Consider the following 18,264-nt stretch of genomic DNA (forward strand, 5'->3'; position numbering starts at 1 on the left):
CCAGAAGGAGTGTTTTCTTTCTCCCCTGTCTTGGGTAAGGGAGTGGCTCACATGCCCTGTGAGGATAAAGTTTGGGCACTTGGTCTCTAAAAGGTTCACCATCACTGTTCTAGAGAATTGCAGTTGAGATACAAATAAGACAAAGAACTCTCCCTGATGGATTGCAACATTGGGTGAGTTTTTTTTTAATTACAGTGAGAAAACCTTTATGTGAGAGCTTCTGCTTGAGGCAGAAAGATAAATTAGGAATCTGTTGTAGCAATCCAGCCAAGAAATGGCTATGAGTGGAAAGAAAGGGACATGTTGGAGAGATGTGGACAAGATTTGAAAATGTTTGCATATGTAGAGTAAATGAGAGGGAGAAATCAAGGAATCACCAAGTTGCAATGCAAGGCAATAGAAAGGAGTGTTGCTAAGGACAAGACTAGGGAAGTTGGGAAGGAGGTAGGCATTGGAGAAAGATGAAAAGTTCTGGTTTGGACAAAATAAGTTAGAAATTAGGAAAATGAGTCCAAGGGAGGTGAAGTGATTTACCCAAAGTCATGAAGATAATAATGGCAGAGCTGAGATCTCTAACCTCTTGAAACCGTAATGATTATGGAAACATCTTTGCTTTGTTTGTTGAATCATTTGTAATTTTAATGCCATGACTTGTAGCCAGGTAGGATCAGAATAATGACATTAGCAACATGGAATTTTGGGATGGGGAATAGACCTGTATGTATATATGGGATCATTGAAAGCACTGTGTAACTTACCAAGTACTGTCTAAAATAATAGTTTACTCAAAATTTAGGTCAAGTATATTAGCTTATTTTCTTCTGGTTTTATGAGTGTTACCCCCCCAAAACTATTTAATTCATCATTTTGCCTGCAGATTTTTGTGTGGGATACGAGTCTAAGTTTATTTTTCTCCCTATTGTTATCTGTTTTGCCCAGTAACATTTATTGAATGATTCCTTTCCTTGTTAGGTAATTTTATCAGAATTATATCATAAATCCAAAAATATACAGGTTAAATAATTTCTAAAATCTCTAATATGTTTCAGTGGTCTCCTGTTTGTTTTTTTTTAAATTAAAGTGATTATTTAATTTTCCAAATTAAATTTTAATGTTCTAAAATATCAAGTAATGTTTAAAATATTTCATAACATGGACATTTCTTGGATATTTATTCCCCATTAATTTCCAATGGGAAAAATGATTTTCTAAAATATTCTTTGGCATTTTTACTAAATTTTTCCATATACATTTTACTGTCATTTTATTTGTTTCCATAAAATGTTCTACTTAAATTTTAGCTGCTAGTGTTTTAAGTTTATAAATTTCTAGAATATTTTATAGGATTTACTTTCTAGTGTAGAGCAAAGTATCTTTTTGAATTAATTCTACCATTAAAATTTTGTAGTTTTCCTCTTTATTTAAATCTCATCTGTCTGATGTTAGACTAATACCCTAACAATTTTTTTATTCTTCACGTTATACTATAATAATTATTTTTTTAAAAAGACTGATACTAATGTGGTACTCTAGAGTTTAAAATGCATATTATTTAAAGATGACATTTGAGTTTCACAACAATCCTGTGGATATGTGTACTACATATATTCTTATCCTCTTTTTACAGAAGAAGAAACTAATCCTCCAAGAGGCTAAGTGATTGGTTCATGGTTACCTAAGAATTCATACATACTTAAATGAAATACTGTAATAACTAATATATTCTAAAACAGTTTAAAGAAAGCAAACTTTACTATTAAGTCTATTTTTACTTTCTATGATTAATGAGAAAATCATCTGTTTACGTAAATATTTGCTGACTATAATACGTGGGACATGGCAAAGAGCATTTGCAAAATTTTCTTATCTTACACAGTAATTAGAATGTCTTTTTATAATGTTATCATATCATCCTTAATTTGGAATTTTCATTTCTCCAAGTATTCTACGAAATCTGAGCTATCAAGGAGTTGTAATTTTCATCTCTTATTGTTGAAATAATTTAATTTTAAAAATTAATGTAAAATAATTTTTTAGAAAATAATAAAATAGGTTTATGATAGAATTTCAGTTGTCCCTCACTATATTGTGGTTCATTTATTGCAACTTCATTGTATGGTGGGTTTTTAAAGAAAAATCTAATTCTGTATCCTGGAGTTTTTGCTATATTACGGGATTTTGCAGATGAATACCATTCTGAACACAATGGAAATGTAGTATGCCACTACTGCTTGCACAAGTTTGCCAATGTGAGATTGTACCTGGCATATTATTAGCTGAAAGGCGACCAACCACAGTGTTATGTTCTATATCCTGGGCACTGACTGATTGGCTGGTGTTTATCAGAGTGTGGGAAAGGTTAATAAGTGTGGGAAAGGTTTACAAAGCCTTAAAATATACATAAATAATTAAATATAATGCCACTCCTTCATAGATTTTCACCTGGGGAGATGTCCTCTGGAACATAACTCCCCATAATAGGTGAGGGATCACTGTATATTAATTATAACAGAAATAAAATGGGTTTAAAGAAAATATTCTTTAGCATTACATAGCTTTTAATAATCAGGTCATTCTCACATAAAGGAGATACATTAGGATGTTAGTTGAAATCATTCATACTTGTCAGATGTTTAGTGTTGTGGATAATTTTGTGAACTTCTCATTTGCATGGCTTCAGTTATCATTTTTCCCCTCTATTTTCTAGGAAGTGACAGCTAGCAGTCGCCACTATGTTGACAGGCTATTTGACCCTGATCCCCAGAAAGTTCTACAAGGTGTTATGTAAGTAGTATTTATTTAAGAACTTATTTTAAATTTCATTTGTTTTCTATATTTGAATCTTTTGTTTTAGACTTTTAATTTTACTTGGCTTATCTTTTTTTAATAACTGAATAGAAAGTGTAGTGCTACTCATATTTACAAATGCTTCCTATGTCAAAATACTTTTAGCTACTATAATAGAAAACTGGCTAGTACTTCAGAATGAAATTAACACATTCTTTTGATCAAATTAAAAGAGACTCTAACCGTCTATATTTTCCCCCTGATATTTTACTCTGAATTTTGTATGGATCAATCCTTATTTTCTGCAATTTCCATGTTTGTCACTAAACAGTTCTGTGTTCTTTTTTTTCCCAATTGAATTAGTTTATTTACTCAATTTAGAACATTATTCCTTGGTTAAAATAATCACATTATTTCCCTCCCCTCCCCTCCCCCACCCTTCCCACAGCCCACATGCAATTTCATTGGGTATTACTTGTGTCCTTGATCAGAACCTATTAACATGTGGTTGATGTTTGCACTAGGATGTTCATTTAGTCTACATCCCCAACCATATCCCTGCAACCCATGTATTCAAGCAGTCGTTTTCCTTTGGTGTTTTTACTCCCACAGTGTTTCCTCTGAGTGTGGATAGTGGTTTTTCTCATAGATTCCTACAAGTTGTTCAGGATCACTGCATTGCTGCTAGTAGAGAAGTCCATTACATTTGATTGTGCCACAGTGTTTCAGTCTCTGTGTACAATGTTCTCCTGGTTCTGCTCCTTTCGCTCTGCATGACTTCCTGGAGGTTGTTCCAGTCTCCATGGAATTCTTCCATTTATTATTCCTTTGAGCACAAGAGTATTACATTTCCAATTTTTTGCCGCCGCAAAAAGTGCAGCTATGAATATTCTTGTACAAGTCTTTTTCCTTATGATCTCTTTGGGGTACAAACCCAGCAGTGTTATGGCTGGATCAAAGGGCAGACAGTCTTTTAGCGCCCCTTGGGCATAGTTCCAAATTGCCCTCCAGAATGGTTGGATCAATTCACAACTCCACCAGTAATGCATTAATGTCCCCACTTTGCCACATCCCCTCCAGCATTCATTACTTTTCCTTTGCTGTCATGTTAGCCAGTTCTGTGTTCTAAAGACTAGTTCTTTACATAGCTATCAGTGGCAGGGTTAATAAGATTTAAAAAGTTTTGAAATGTATTTTTTCTTTCAGCAATGACTTGATGTTTAAAGGAGAAGACAGTTTTGGAAAAAACAAAATTGTGTTTATGAGAGAGACGCAGAAAGTAATATAATTCCTTTTCCTTTCAAATTTTTGTTTTGGAGTGTGAGGATTGTGGGTCCTGGATTCACCTCTGTTTTATTATTTGGAATGTCTCACTGGATTTTGGCACATCATGGACCTCCCAATTCTGTACTTCCAAATTAAAGATGGTACAAGAAATGACAGAAGTTGGGAGATATTTGGTTAGGATTATAGCAACATATGGACTGACTTGTTTTCTTTTTCCCCTTCCATAGTGAATTGTTAGTCAATAACACCTTGGAAAAGAGAGTATCGATTTAATTAAACTAATATTTTTAGCATAAATCTTATATACAAAGCACCTACATAGAGGGAAATGAAAAGGTGAGATAAGATAGTCTATGGCTTCATGAAGTTTAATATCTTCACAAATAACTTATATATAATATGTTTGGTAGCTACATTAGAAAAACACAAATCAAAGTGTTGTTTTTGTTAAAACACAAGGAGAAAAGGTTGTCATTAACTGGGAAGGTGACATGACAGAAGTTGTATTTCATATGGGCTTTAAAGGATAGATATTAACTTGGTATAGACAATAAGATAAACTATTACACTGAAGCTTTTGTTTCATTATTGTCATAGTTTCTTAATTGGTCACCCTTAGTCCAGTTTTTCTTCTATCTATATGTCATGTGGCTATTCAATCAAATGTTCCTAAGACCTGGGTCTGTCTCTCTGGTCATGAATCTTTAGAAGTTCTTGGTTGCCTTTAGGACTTCATTGTCTGGCTCCAGTTTGTGTGTTTATACATAACTTTCTTTTCTTAGGCTCTATAGCCCAGCAAACTGACATCTTATTGTTTGGTAAAGATGGCATTTCCTTTTCCATCTCTGTGCACAGGCTATCTCCCATATCTGAAATGTTGTTCCTGTTCACTTCTTTGGACCCATAGTTCCCTTCAAGGTTCAGTTCAAGTGCTATCTTTGATTCTTTTCCTGATTCCCCAATTGCTTGTGCCTCCCCATCCCTTAAGCCAAATCACTATATTTTGTACATATTTTATATTTGCTTATCTGAACATTTTGTGTTCCCTTCGTAGACTACAATCTCCTTGAAGGTAGGCCTGTTTCACTTTTATATGTGTATCCCCATTAACTATCACAGAGCCCTGTACATAGCAAGCACATTTTAAATACATCCTTGTTTGATTGGCCAGAGCTCATACTAGTACATTAACTTTTCAGTGATCATATAGAAGAGACTACTCTCGCAACCTACCACAGGCTGCAGCTCATTTTTGCTTCTCCATCCTGTGTTGTTCTTTTCTGCGTCATATAAAATGCTAACTATTATTGTTATTATTATTAATAGTAATGATAAATATGCCATATGAGGTCAACCACATATTGTGGACCGTCTTTTGTCTACTTAACATTGTGTAGATACAATAAAGTGTACAGGCTGGCCATTAGTTACTATTCTCCATTGTTATTTGACTGGTTCATCTTTTTAACACTCATACATTTTTGTGATGACAACTTTAGTATCACTACTACTGTGTAATTTTTCATTTGTTTTGTGTTGCAGCCTGCTTATGTCCTATATGAACTTCATCACTGCCCCTTTGCAAGACCTTCAATAGCTTTGGAGATAGCTATATACAATTCCATGTCTTTCATCCATACAATTTTACAAGAAGAATATTGTTAAAAACATATCTTTGTTCATTGAGAAACATTGGGACAGTAAAAGAACTGTTCAGTTTCCCTAAGAGACTTTTAACTTCATCCTTTTTGTTCAGTTTTAGGCTCAACTCATCATCTATTTGCAGTGTTTTTCATAGATTTGTTTACTAATGGAAAAACTTAGTGAATTGCCAATTTAACTGCACATGATAGTCTGGAAAATAAACATTCCATGTGACAGTTGATATAGTGCATAAAGTCTCATGCCTGGAATTAGTAAAACCTACATTCTGCTCTTGCTTTCAGACAGTTACTAGTGGAATAACTCTTTAAGTCATTTAACCTCTGTCTGCCTTAATTTTCTCATCTGTTAAGCAGGGATAATAATAAGACCTACCTTGCAGGGTTGTTTTTCAGGAGCAAATGAGATTATATATGTAAAACACTTCACAAACATTAAAGTGCTGTATAAATGCTAGCTATTATTATATTTAGTTTTTTGCTTAGTTCTTCCTTTGAAGATAGTTATGTTACAATAAAATTTTCTGGAGACTATATTTATTAGTAAAGGTGAGAGACAGAGAGAAGCACACACAGACAAGTAGACACAGAGACACACAGACAATGAGACTGACTACAAACTTCCTCTATCCTTTCTCTTATAAAGACAGTTTTTGTCTCCTGGGACCCTCTGATTGGCCAAATTTAACCTCAGTATGGGTATTGGGCTTGACTTCCAGACACACCACCTGTCATCTCACAGGGACTTCTGTCAGCTCGTTCTTTAGGCTAGGAAGCCACAAGACCTCTGATGTCCTGCCATTGTAAGCATGCGATGGCCAGTCTTTTTCTAAAACCCTTACCTTTCATCTTAGAATCAATACTGTGTATCACTTCCAAGGCAGAAGAGCAATAAGGGCTAAACAGTGGGGATTAAATGACTTGCCCAGAGTCACACAGCTGGGAAGTATGTCTGAGGTTAGATTTGAACACAGGACTTTCTATCTTTAGGCCTAGATCTGAATTCACTGAGCCACCTAACTTGCCCCCCTAATTTTCTTTCAAGGTTTAGCTCAGTTGCTCTATCTTCTATGTCCCTGACTAGGACAATTAATACTTCTCATGAAATTAAACCTCTACTCTCATGCTTACTATTCACATGTTATATCCTATACTTACTGTTTAAATGTCTAATCCATACCCTTAAATAAAATATTTTCTTTTTAAGACTGAGACTGTTTTATTGTTATTTTTGTCTTTCCAGTAATTTATAAAGTATTCTGCTAGTAGTGGATAGATTCACACATCCAATGAACATTTACTGAGTTTAGGAAGGGAATTTTTAAGAGAAACATCATTTTGTAGTTTGTAGTGCATTTCCTGGAAAGGCTAGGTCTCAGTTTTGTGCTTCTTTCAATGTTGGACACTTTTGGGCACTTGTTAGGTCACTGATTACTTTCAGAGTTTGGAGTCAAAAAGCATATGCAAATTAGGAATGGAGGAAAGCAAGGGAAAAGACTATATTTTAAATTACTGCAAGTTTTTAAGGACTAGTCTTGTTTTATATCTAGGTGGCGTGCACACAAAAAGATACGTTTTTGGCTTTCCTTTTGTAATGTCTTCTACTTCTTTTTTTTTTTAAACCCTTACCCTCTGTCTTGGAATCAATATTGGGTATCGATTCCAAAGCAGAAGAGCAGTAAGGGCTAGGTAATGGGGGTCAAGTGACTTGCCCAGGGTCACACAGCTAGGAAGTTTCTGAGGCCAGATTTGAACCTAGGACCTCCCATGTCTAGAGCTGGCTCTCAATCCACTGAACTACCCAGCTGCCCAATTCTCTACTTCTAACAAGTAGATTGACCCAAGCAAATTCTCAGTTGATCCTTCTACATAGGTCCTTAAAGCTTTTCTATCTGAATTTACATTCAGTAAGAGCAAAAGAAAATGAATACTTTAAATCTTGTGCCTATTCAACTAAATATTGACTTTGTTCATTTAACAAAATCCTTGTCCTGAATAAAAATATAAAAATAATTCAGAAGTTTAAGACAACTTGCATGAACACATTTTGATTTTCTATAAAAAACATATTTGCCTCCTTATTAGATAAAGTTAGTATTGATGGAGAAAATAAAATAATTGGAACAGCATGGTTGGAAAAAAGTAATGAATAGAATACCTTTTTGTTTTGTGAGGCATACTATAACTACTACAGAATCTTTTGTATGCTGGTTTAGAAGAAAAAGGAAAAATTGTAAAAAGGGTGAAACTTTAAGAGTATAAATATCAGAGGGCAGCTAGGTGGCTCAGTGGATTGAAAGTCAGGCCTTTAGATGTGGGATAAAATCTGGCCTTAAATACTTTGTAGTTGTGTGACCTTGGCAAGCCTCTCCCTTACTGCTCTTGTGCCTTAGAACTAATCTATAGTATTGAATCTAAGAAGGAAGGTAAGGGTTTATTTTTTAAAAATAAAGTAACATTAGAAAAAAAGAACAAATATAAGTAACCAAAAAAATGAACCATAAATTAGAAATAGACTTGTGAATGCCAACAAATTTAGCATTTAAAAAATAATATTTAAGATGAAAAACAAAACTTACTTGTGCTAAATATTAGAATAGTTAGCTTCCAGTAGTCAGAAGCCTATTTAGTATAATCCTCCCAAAAGAGTTGAAGGTATTCATAGCCCTCATCTCTGTGTCAAGGAAACTCATGAAAAGGATTATAGAAGAGTTCAGTCCTGGCCCTTGGCAGAGTATAGAAACTGAGACCCTGGCAACATTACATAAAAAATATTTCTAGTTTTGGTAGCATCATATGTTAAGGGAAGCTATGTGATATAGTGGATATAGAGTGCCAGAGTAGAAGTCATTGAATTCCTCTCCATGAGTTCAAATCTGGTCTCAGACATTTACTAGATGTGTCACCCTGGGCAAGTCACTTGACCTTGTTTATCTAAGTTTCCTCATCTATAAAATGAATTGGAGAAGGAAATGGCAAATCACTTCTATGTCTTTGCCAAGAAAACCTCAAATGAGGTCACGAAGAGTCGGACACTACTGAAAAACAACTGAACAACAAATATTATTATGTTAAGCTATAGACAAGCCACTTAATCAGAAATCAATAAATCAGAATTCTCAGTTAATGAAAACATCCACTCACTAGCTTAAAGATTTTGGAGAAACCACTAGCCTTTCCTAGCCTTGGTTTACTGTCTGTAAAGTAGTAGTAGTAGTAGTAGTAATACTTTGTTTCTCAGAGATGTGAGGAAAGTGAATTGCAAAGTGTGAAGTGCCATATAAATAGGAATTACTGGTATTACTGAACTGTCATTATCATTGATGTTTATAATAATGAAATCCTTAATTATTATAACATATTGAGTTGTATTTATTATATCATGTATAGTAATGAGGAAGAAGGGTCTTAATATATTTTAGGGAAATTTTTAGTGAAAATGGTTTTAACTAACCAATTTTCTTATTAAATTCTTACCCAAAACTCTATTTCCCAGAATATTCCAATTAATTGAGACATACTCTACTTGCTTTATTAACATTCAATATTCCCTGTCCTCCCCCCCTTTTTTTGTCTAAGTTCTAGGGCTGTCTGGATAAAGTGAAACTTACTTTATATACTCAAGAAAGTTTTAAGAAAAGCCATCAAAGTGATTTCCTAAAGCTCTAGTCTGATTTTGTCACTTCTATTCTCAATAAATTTTCCATCACTTTTAGGATCAAATACAAAATCCTGTATTTGGCATTGAAAGTCCTGGTCTCTTTTTACCTTTCTAGTCTTCTTGTATCCTCTCCCTTCCCACCATTGATAACAGTTTTTTGACTGTTCCACAATAAAAGACACTATCTCTCTGTCCTGGGAATTTATTCCCTTCATACCTGGAATGCTCTCCATCCTCATCTCCTCTTCCTGGTTTCCCTGGCTTCTCTCAAGCCCTCCTTAAAAGCTCATTCTTTAGGTGACTTGAGAGGAACTCTGTCTCCAGCTTGTTACACTAAAGACTTTGGGAATCTTCCCTTTGGGTAGATTTGGGCCTCTGTCTTGGTTGAGCTGAGTTAATTCACTCCCAGGAGGAGAGTTCCTTCTATATAATCTTTCTTGAGTAATAATGTTTACATCCTGGATCTGACAATTAGTAGCAGTGTTTGACTAAGTCTCAGAACTTCTTAGAGTCTTGGCTTACCAATCTGCAAAATGGCAATACTTGCTTCTGGGTAGTCATAGCAAAGTGCCTTGTAAACTCTTTTAAGTATTGCTATTGGTAGAGAGAATAACTGTTATTTTTCAGAATAACTTGGTCTACAGGAAGGAAGGAGTAGAGCAAGAGGGAAACTTCAGTTTCCCAATTCTTCCTCAATTATATATTTGTAGTTTGCCCATATTTTCTTATTTGAGCTGTATTCACAAATATTAATAGGCATATTCAAAAGTAAATTTTCAACCATATTCTAAAGTTACATTTAATTGATTTGAGATTATAAATTCAGTACTTCTATTAATGCAAATAATATGAAAATCAGTAATTTTAATTAAACATTTAAAAAGAGATAAAACAAGGATGTTATTACTGTTATTTGACAATAGTTCTAGAAAAACTAGCTATTGCAGTAAGCAAGATAAAGAAATTGAGGAAATGAGCATAGGCAAAGGAGAAACAAAATTATTGCTTTTTATAGATGATGAAGTCATCTGCTCAAAGAACATGAGAGATTCAACCAAAAAATTACTTGAAACAGTAACTTCACTTAAATAATAGGCTGTAAAACAAACCCAAAGAAATTGTTAGCCTTTCTGTATATTAACAACAAAAGCTCAGCAGGAAGAGATATAAAAAGAAATTCCATTCTAAATAGCTATTGAATGTATAAAATATCTGGCATTTTACTTACCCATATGCACAAAATAATTATAGGAAAACAACTACAACACTTTTTGAAGTATTTAGGTTTTTATTATCTTTTTTACATCTCTTACATTTTCCATTATACTCTTCTCCCAGTATGTTCCCAGAGTGCTGTCACTGTCATTAAGAAATTTTTTAAAAGAGGAAGAAATTTTTAAAAAGCTCCATAAAACCCACAGTATCAAAGAATTTGACGTCATTTGCAATATTTAAATCTCATGGTCCCTCATCTTTGAAAAGACAGGGAGGGAAAGATATTTTCTCATATCTATTCTTTGGGGTCAATCTCACCCATTATGATTTTGAAGCATTCAATTTTCAGGGTTTTAATTTTCAATCAATTTACCCTGGTTTAGTCATTGTATATGATATTTTACTGCTTCTACTTCAACTTGTTTCAGGTAAGCTCCACCAATATGATGAAAACAATATTACCCTAAATTAATTTACTTATTTAGTTATATAAGATGTTGGTCTAAACCTCATTTATTCCAGACTGATTTCCAACTATAAAATATTCTTTAGAAGTAAGTGGAGACTTAGATAATTGAAAAGATTAATGCTCATAGTTGGGGTATGCTAACACTATAAAATTGATGTTACTTCCTAAATTGATTTATGGGTTTAGTGTTATACCAACTACCAAAACGTTGCATCATAGAATTAGACTAAATAATAAAATTCAAATGAGGAACAAAAGGTCAGGAATCTTAAGGGAAATAATGAAAAATAATGGAAAAAATGGACCTAGCAGTAACAACCTTAAGCAATACTATGAAACAATAATCATCAAAGCTATTTGGTACATTGTTAAAAAAAAAAACAGCAAAAGTCAGGCAATAAAGCAGATTTGTTTCTATAACATGTAGGTTCAATTGAATTCTGTAGCCTAGTGTTCATCAAACACAAGGACCCCAGTTACTAGGGCAAGCATTCATTATTTCACCAAAAACTTGAAGACAGTCCATCAGAAATTAGGTTTAAACCTAACTTTTCACACTATATACCAAGATTAGCTCCATGTGGATTCATGATTGATGATGGTGGTAGTGATGATAGCAATTTTATAGATAATGCCTTCAAATTTGCAGAGTGCTTTACAGATATCTCATTTGATCCTCACAATTCTGGGAAGTAGGTGCCATTTTACAGATGAAGAAACCAAGGCAGTCAGCAATGAGTGACTTGCCCCAGGTTGCAGAGATAATGTCTGAGATTGGCTTTGGACTCAGATCTTTTTGACTCCAGGTCTAGTGCTCTATTTGCTGTCCCACCTTAGTGCCTCAGATTTAAATGGCTGCTCAAGAAATGAAGGACCAAAGAAGAAATGCCCTTTTAGATCTATAGATGGGATGGAGTTCATGATCAGTGTATCATGGAAAGTAAAACAGTCATAACTATGATTAAAAGGGAAATAGTTAATTTGGAAAACAATTCTTGCAGCAAGTTTTCCTGATAAAAGTCTTCTTTCCGATATATGTATGTATGCATATATGTGTATTTATGAAACTGATTTCTTTATTGTTTAATTTTCTATTTGTATTCCCAACATTTAGCATAGTGCTTTTGCTCAATAGTAAGTGCTTAGTAAATGTGTTATTCACTCATTTTAAGTTTATAAGAATAAGAACTCTTCTCCAAATTCATAAATGTCCAAATGATAAGAATAGACAGGTCTCAAAGGGAAGATATCTAAACTATCTATATCCATATGAAAAGTACCTCAAACCACTACTGGGGAAAGGCAAATTAAAACAACTCACACAACATTGGGTTGATGGAATTGGTTGAATTGTGGATTGGTCTGGTTATTTTGGAAAGCAATTTGGAACTCTGCTCCAAAAGTTGCTAAATTGAGTTTACTCTTTCATCTAACAATACAGACACTAGATATATACTCAGGGATATAAACAATGGAGGGAAATGACCTATATGTATAAAAACATTTAGAGCAATGCTTATTTGTTATAGCAAAGAACTAGAAATAAAGTGGGTGACCATCAATTGGGGAATGGCTGAGCAAATTATGTCACGTGAATGTAATGAAATATTATTGTGTCTTTAAAAAGTGATGAAAGTATTCAGAGAAACCTGAGAATGAACACTGGTGTAAACTGATGCAGAATGAAGAGATTAGAATTAGAATTATAATGAATACAACAGTGTACAGAAAAATAACTTTGAAGGGTTTAATGGCTAATGCTGGATCCACAAAGACTGATGATGATGAGGCATTCTCTTGGCAGAGAAGTAACTGATTCTAGCTATAAGTAATGTCTATTTTAAGAAAAGGTTGGAGTGTGGATTTATTTGGCTTGACTATATTTATTAGAAGACTATACTTATTGAAAGGGAAGGTTTTTATTTGTGGGCTTGGGTAGAGTTATAGGTAGGGGGAATGTATGGGTAGTGAGTGATTAAAAAAACCAATGAAACATTGAAAAAACAGAGAATAGTGCAGAAAAAGGTTTATAAGTAGATTTAGACAGGCAGGGTAGTCTTATTACTCATGTAAATTTATTATGCACTTAAAAATTTTAAAGTAATTTAAATTGTAGTTGTGCCTTGTAATTTAAATCAACTTTTATTTAAAAGGAAATAATATTTTAAAATTTTGGAAATTTCACACATTAATTAAAAACTATCATGGAACTGAAATATCCAGGTTTATTATTTAACTCCAAACATACTTTAAGAACATTTTTAAATGAATAGGTCACATTAGGTCTTAGATTGACATTATCTTAAGAGAGTCCTAAATAATATAAAAAACTTCTATCCAGGGGAGTAATAATTTCATAAATCTTAGAAGGATCCTAATATGAATCAAGATTACTTAGTTTCAGTTTTCAAATTGTGAATTTTTTTTTACTAGTAACCTCTTTGTTAGTAGAGTATTTGGAGATGAGATAACAGACCTGAAATACTCCTTGCCTTTGCAGTTTTATATAGACAGAGTTAATGCTTTCTGAAAGGGCAGTGTTTGAAGTACGTAAGTAAATGGCAGGGTTTTTTTTTTTTTTTTTTTTTGGTGAACAGAATAATTATGAATAAGGAGGTAGCCATTCCTTAATACAATGAATGATAAGCTAAGCCAAAATTCAGTATTGTATCGAAGCCTGTATAAGAGTATGTACAAGTAGCAAAACAGGACTGGGCATAATGGACTTTCCATTCCATATAGATTTTTTCTTTCATTAAGAGTATTAGGAAGAAGGTAAAAAGAAAACCTCCCTGATTTGAAAGAGAGAGACATGTGATTTTTTTATGAATTATTTTGCATTATTAAACACTTAGAAAGACAAGTGGGAAAACTTTTTTTTTCTAGGTTCTGAGAATACAGTAAAATTACTGAGCATTATCCTACCCTGAAGTTTTAAAACCACATGTCATGTCTTATGCAAGTGCTTCTCATTGAAGAGATCAAAATGCCCTTATCCCTGGTCTGTTAATTGAGAAGATAGGTTTCTTACAGTGGAGTATTGCTGATAACTGAGCTGCATGTGTTTCCTAACAGGTGTTTCTGATACCTTAAATTAAGATATATAATTAGATGAGAAGTAGCTGGTGAAGATCAGTTAGTAAATCATGGTAATAAAATACCTTTTTCAGAGAGTTAATTTTTGAAAAGTTCATTCCCAGAAATGTTTTAAATTGTTTTATTTTGAAAGTGATTACTGGTCTTCTTTAGGGATCTGACTATTCATTGTGCTAAGGTTTAAGTAGAATATAGGAAAGTTGACTTTTTTTAGTATAACAGGCTCTCATAATATACAACTTTAATATTTTAATTTCTCCAACATTCAACATTTTCATGCATGTGACATGTGAGTAATTGATGAGGCACAAGTAGTCACATGAATGGGTAAGTGATTTTTTTGATAGTTCCATTATATTTTTGTATCTACAGGAAAGCAATATTTGATAGTTATAGAGTTATGAGGGGTTAGCAAAGCTGTTGTTTTGTTAGACAGTTGTAATACACTATTTAGTAAAATTTTAAAACCTTATTCTTATCTGTTAATGTTATGTGTGATGGTTTCAACTGAGGAGTGAAACAAATTCAGAATGGGAAATTTTATTTCAGAACTTGTCCAGGTTTCTGGGATAATGATGAATATCCTTCCTTTATATTCCATCAGAAAAATTAATATTCTAAGTGAAATTAAAGATGAGATTGAAGCTGATGGAAGATTGGCATTCACATTATATTAGAAATAATAGATGAGTTTTTTTAATATTTCTTTCAAGTCAGTGGTACTGGTCATAATAATCTGGAAGATTTTCTGGAAGACAATAAAGCATGTAAGAAGGCTGCTTTATTTCTTGCAGTAATTAAGTCTTAATTAAGTAATTAAGTAATTAAGGAGGGAGACTTTCTTATGCTTCCCTGGAGGTCTGATAGCTACACAATCTTCATTGCACTTTATGAGAAAGGTAAATGATTCAAAAGGAAACTGACAACAGAGATTTGTTCAAGGAAATAAGCCTCATATTATCTTCTTCAAAATGCCCTTTCAGTCCTATGTTATATTCCATCTGAATTTGTATTTATATTTGCCACACCATAATAATTGATGTCCATAATAATGGTCTGAATAGGCTTGAAACACTTAAATTGTGTTTGTTGTATTCTGTTTTCATAGTATGATTGTTTAGAGGGTTAATTGTATATCATTCTAAAACTACTTGTTCACAGCACCCCATTCTCTAACCCTAGTATATGATTTAAAGACTGCTATGCTCTTTAGAATATATTACTATTTTAAGTTATAATCTCAGCAATGAAGTTCAACTCTGTGGAGGGCACACTTTTAGATACTAGACGTCAAAAAGACACTGCCCCTGCTCTCATAGATTTTACAGTTTAGGAGGGGAATATGTTATATAGAAAGATAAGTATAGACAAAATAGCACATGCATACTGAAGAATTAGAAGCCAAGGGCTATGTGAAGCCCATGGGAAGACTACCTAGAGGAGGTGACATTTCAGCTGAGCTTTAAAGAATAGGTAGAAATTCAAGAAGGAGAAAGACTTTCTGAGACATTGGAAACAACATGAGCAAAAGCAGTCAAGTATGAAGTATATACAGGTGGGAAAACAAGTAATCCATTATTCCAGGTATATAATATATGGATAGGAATAGTATATGAAATAAGGCTGAAAAGGTAAGGCAATACTAGATGATGGATCATTTTGAATGTCAGTCAAAGAAGTTTGAACTTCAGTTAGTTAAAATGATTTGAGTATAGGAATGTTATCATTAGATCATTGAGCAAGGAAATGATCTGGCGGTTGTCAGAGGAAAGAAAGGTAACAAGAAAACCCATTAAGTATTAAAGTAATTTAGGTAAGTGTGAGTAAGGATAATTATTTTGATAGTGTTTGTGGGAATAGAATGAAGTTGATGGATGACGTGGGTATTTTAGAAGTAGAATTGACTGGATAAGGGAGAGTGGAAAGCAGAAGATAATGCAGTGTTTTTAACTCGGTAAATGATGATATTGTTTTTATTTTATTTATTTTTAGAATATTTTTTCATGTTTGCATGATTCATTTTCTTTCCCTCTCCTCTTCCCTCCGCCTTTTCAGAGCCGACAAGCAATTCTACTGGGTTGTACAAATGTTTTCACTTGATATCTATTTCCATATTATTCATTTTTGCTATAAAGTGATTTTTTTTAAAGCCTAGACCCCAAATCACATACCCATATATACATGTGAGAAGTGATGTCATATGTTTTGCTTTTGCATTTCTACTCCCATAGTTCTTTCTCTCCATATGAATAGCATTCTTTTACATAAGTCCTTCAGGAGTGTGAATGGTGATATTGTTGATAGTAATAGCGAGACCAGGTAATGGTGCGTATTCTCATCCTGTTCCCTTCCACCCCCAATAATATTTGTATCATGGTTTGTTAGAATTAGAGAACTTGTTTTAATCTCACTTTACCTCCAGGATTTTTAGAAATAACAAAGTTCATTTTTCTCTGTTTTTCTAAAGATATTTTTCATATGTGAAATGTCATAGAAGAGAAATATAATGATGATAAATACAATTATTTTATTACACATTGAGTGGAAGAAGTCTTGGCCTCATTTCCAAAGACAAAATTCAGGTTGATAGTCATGAAGTTGAAATTATTAGGAATAGTTAGACCAAACTACAATTCATCATGTATTTAGGTAATAAGTTAAAATAATTTAAAAAAAGTTTGAAAATTTGTAGATTGAATTCTCCAAAGTAATTTTAATTTATTTGGATATCTGAGCAATGTTCAGTTAAATATTTGACTTTGTAATTGTCTAGGTCAGTAGTATCAAACTCAAACAGAAAAGGGGGCTTTTAAACCATACATAAAAATTCTTGAAGGTCACTTATTAACATTTTTTGTGTTTATTTTGTTAAATGCTTCCCAGTTACTTTTAAATCTGGTCCCCTTGGCACTTGAGAGTATTATAGGCAAGAGATAACAGTTAAAATCCAAAGTTATTGAGCCTGGCATATCATAAGTGTTTAATAAATTATTTTTTTTATTTGTTAGTTCCCTTTAGGAGTCATAAAATAATTCAGAAAGACAATGAATTTCACAGTTGATATTTACAGCCATTTCTTTGTTACCTGGCATTCTCCTTTTATATCTGTTGAATATTAGTAGTTGACAATCACAAGAACTTTGAATTAAATTCATTTCAGGCATATAGAGTAAGTATTCAGTTTTTTATTTTAATAAAGAAGTATAAGATCATTGTATGTGATAACTGTTAATCACATTACTTGATTAACCAAAATACCCTGTTTTCTAAGCATGCAATATCACATCTTTAATTAGTATACTTAGATTTTGCACTTTTCAAAAGGATAATTTGACATTACAATAATTATTGCAACTTGATGAACATGTAATTAGTTTTACACCTAATTCAAGGACCATGTAACTTTGTAGCTCTATTAACTATAGTTTTTCACTGTAGAGAAAGTTGTTATATTTAATAAAAGAGCAATATTGTGTTTTTTTGTTCTGTTCTATTGAGCAGTGTCTTAAGGCAGTGAAAATTTCCAAAGGATGGGTGTCTCACAGCAGCCCAGCCCTTATGATTCCTTAGTCAACAGCAACCAAGTACTTCAGCAACCCATGTCTTAGGGACCTGCAATTGGTATTGATTATTGCCAGTGACCAAGGAAACAAGACTACCCCCTACCCCCACCAGCTATATCACTTTCACTGACAATTTGAGCAGCAATGCTACAAAGAATCAAATCACAATACAATGTTTTTGATATTTTGTGTCTGACAGGTCACATTTGGTGATCAAGTTGTATAGTCAGATAGGAGACCACAAGCCATTATCCAGTGCAAGTGTCTTTTATGGTCATGACAAAGAGGAGAATAGTTGCTAATGCTTACCTTGGCAAGACTGTTAAAACTGTGATCGTGAAAGACCGTTAAAAAATGGAATCAGTTCCAGCTTCAATGACTCTAACATTGAATACTGAAACCATCACTGGTCTCAAACTGCTGCTATTACTGGTTTTGTCTTGCATGAAAAGGTTGGTTCTGAGGAAATTGTGTTGATCTTTGACTCAAAAGAAGTGCTTTAAATATCTCAGTCCTCACCATTGA

The 18,264-nt window shown here is 33.2% G+C and overlaps 1 protein-coding gene across 5 annotated transcripts in view; it reads left to right on the top strand.

Annotated features, from left to right (window-relative positions):
- The window catches only part of ARMC8 (armadillo repeat containing 8), a 116,026-nt gene that overhangs the window by 18,845 nt on the left and 78,917 nt on the right, over nucleotides 1-18,264 (top strand). For 4 of the 5 annotated variants that reach the window (XR_467287.3, XM_007493928.3, XM_007493930.3 and 1 more), the window contains exon 2: nucleotides 2,708-2,784. Coding sequence is in view for 3 of the 5 variants with exons in the window: in XM_007493928.3 (XP_007493990.1) it covers nucleotides 2,708-2,784 (77 nt within the window). In the remaining 2 variants the exon portion in view is untranslated. Of the gene's footprint in view, nucleotides 1-2,707; nucleotides 2,785-13,312; nucleotides 14,504-18,264 lie in introns of those variants that run through there. The other variant, XM_007493929.3, reaches the window with a different exon arrangement.

The sequence above is a fragment of the Monodelphis domestica genome, chromosome 4 (assembly GCF_027887165.1).
Source record: "Monodelphis domestica isolate mMonDom1 chromosome 4, mMonDom1.pri, whole genome shotgun sequence".
NCBI lineage: Eukaryota > Metazoa > Chordata > Mammalia > Didelphimorphia > Didelphidae > Monodelphis > Monodelphis domestica.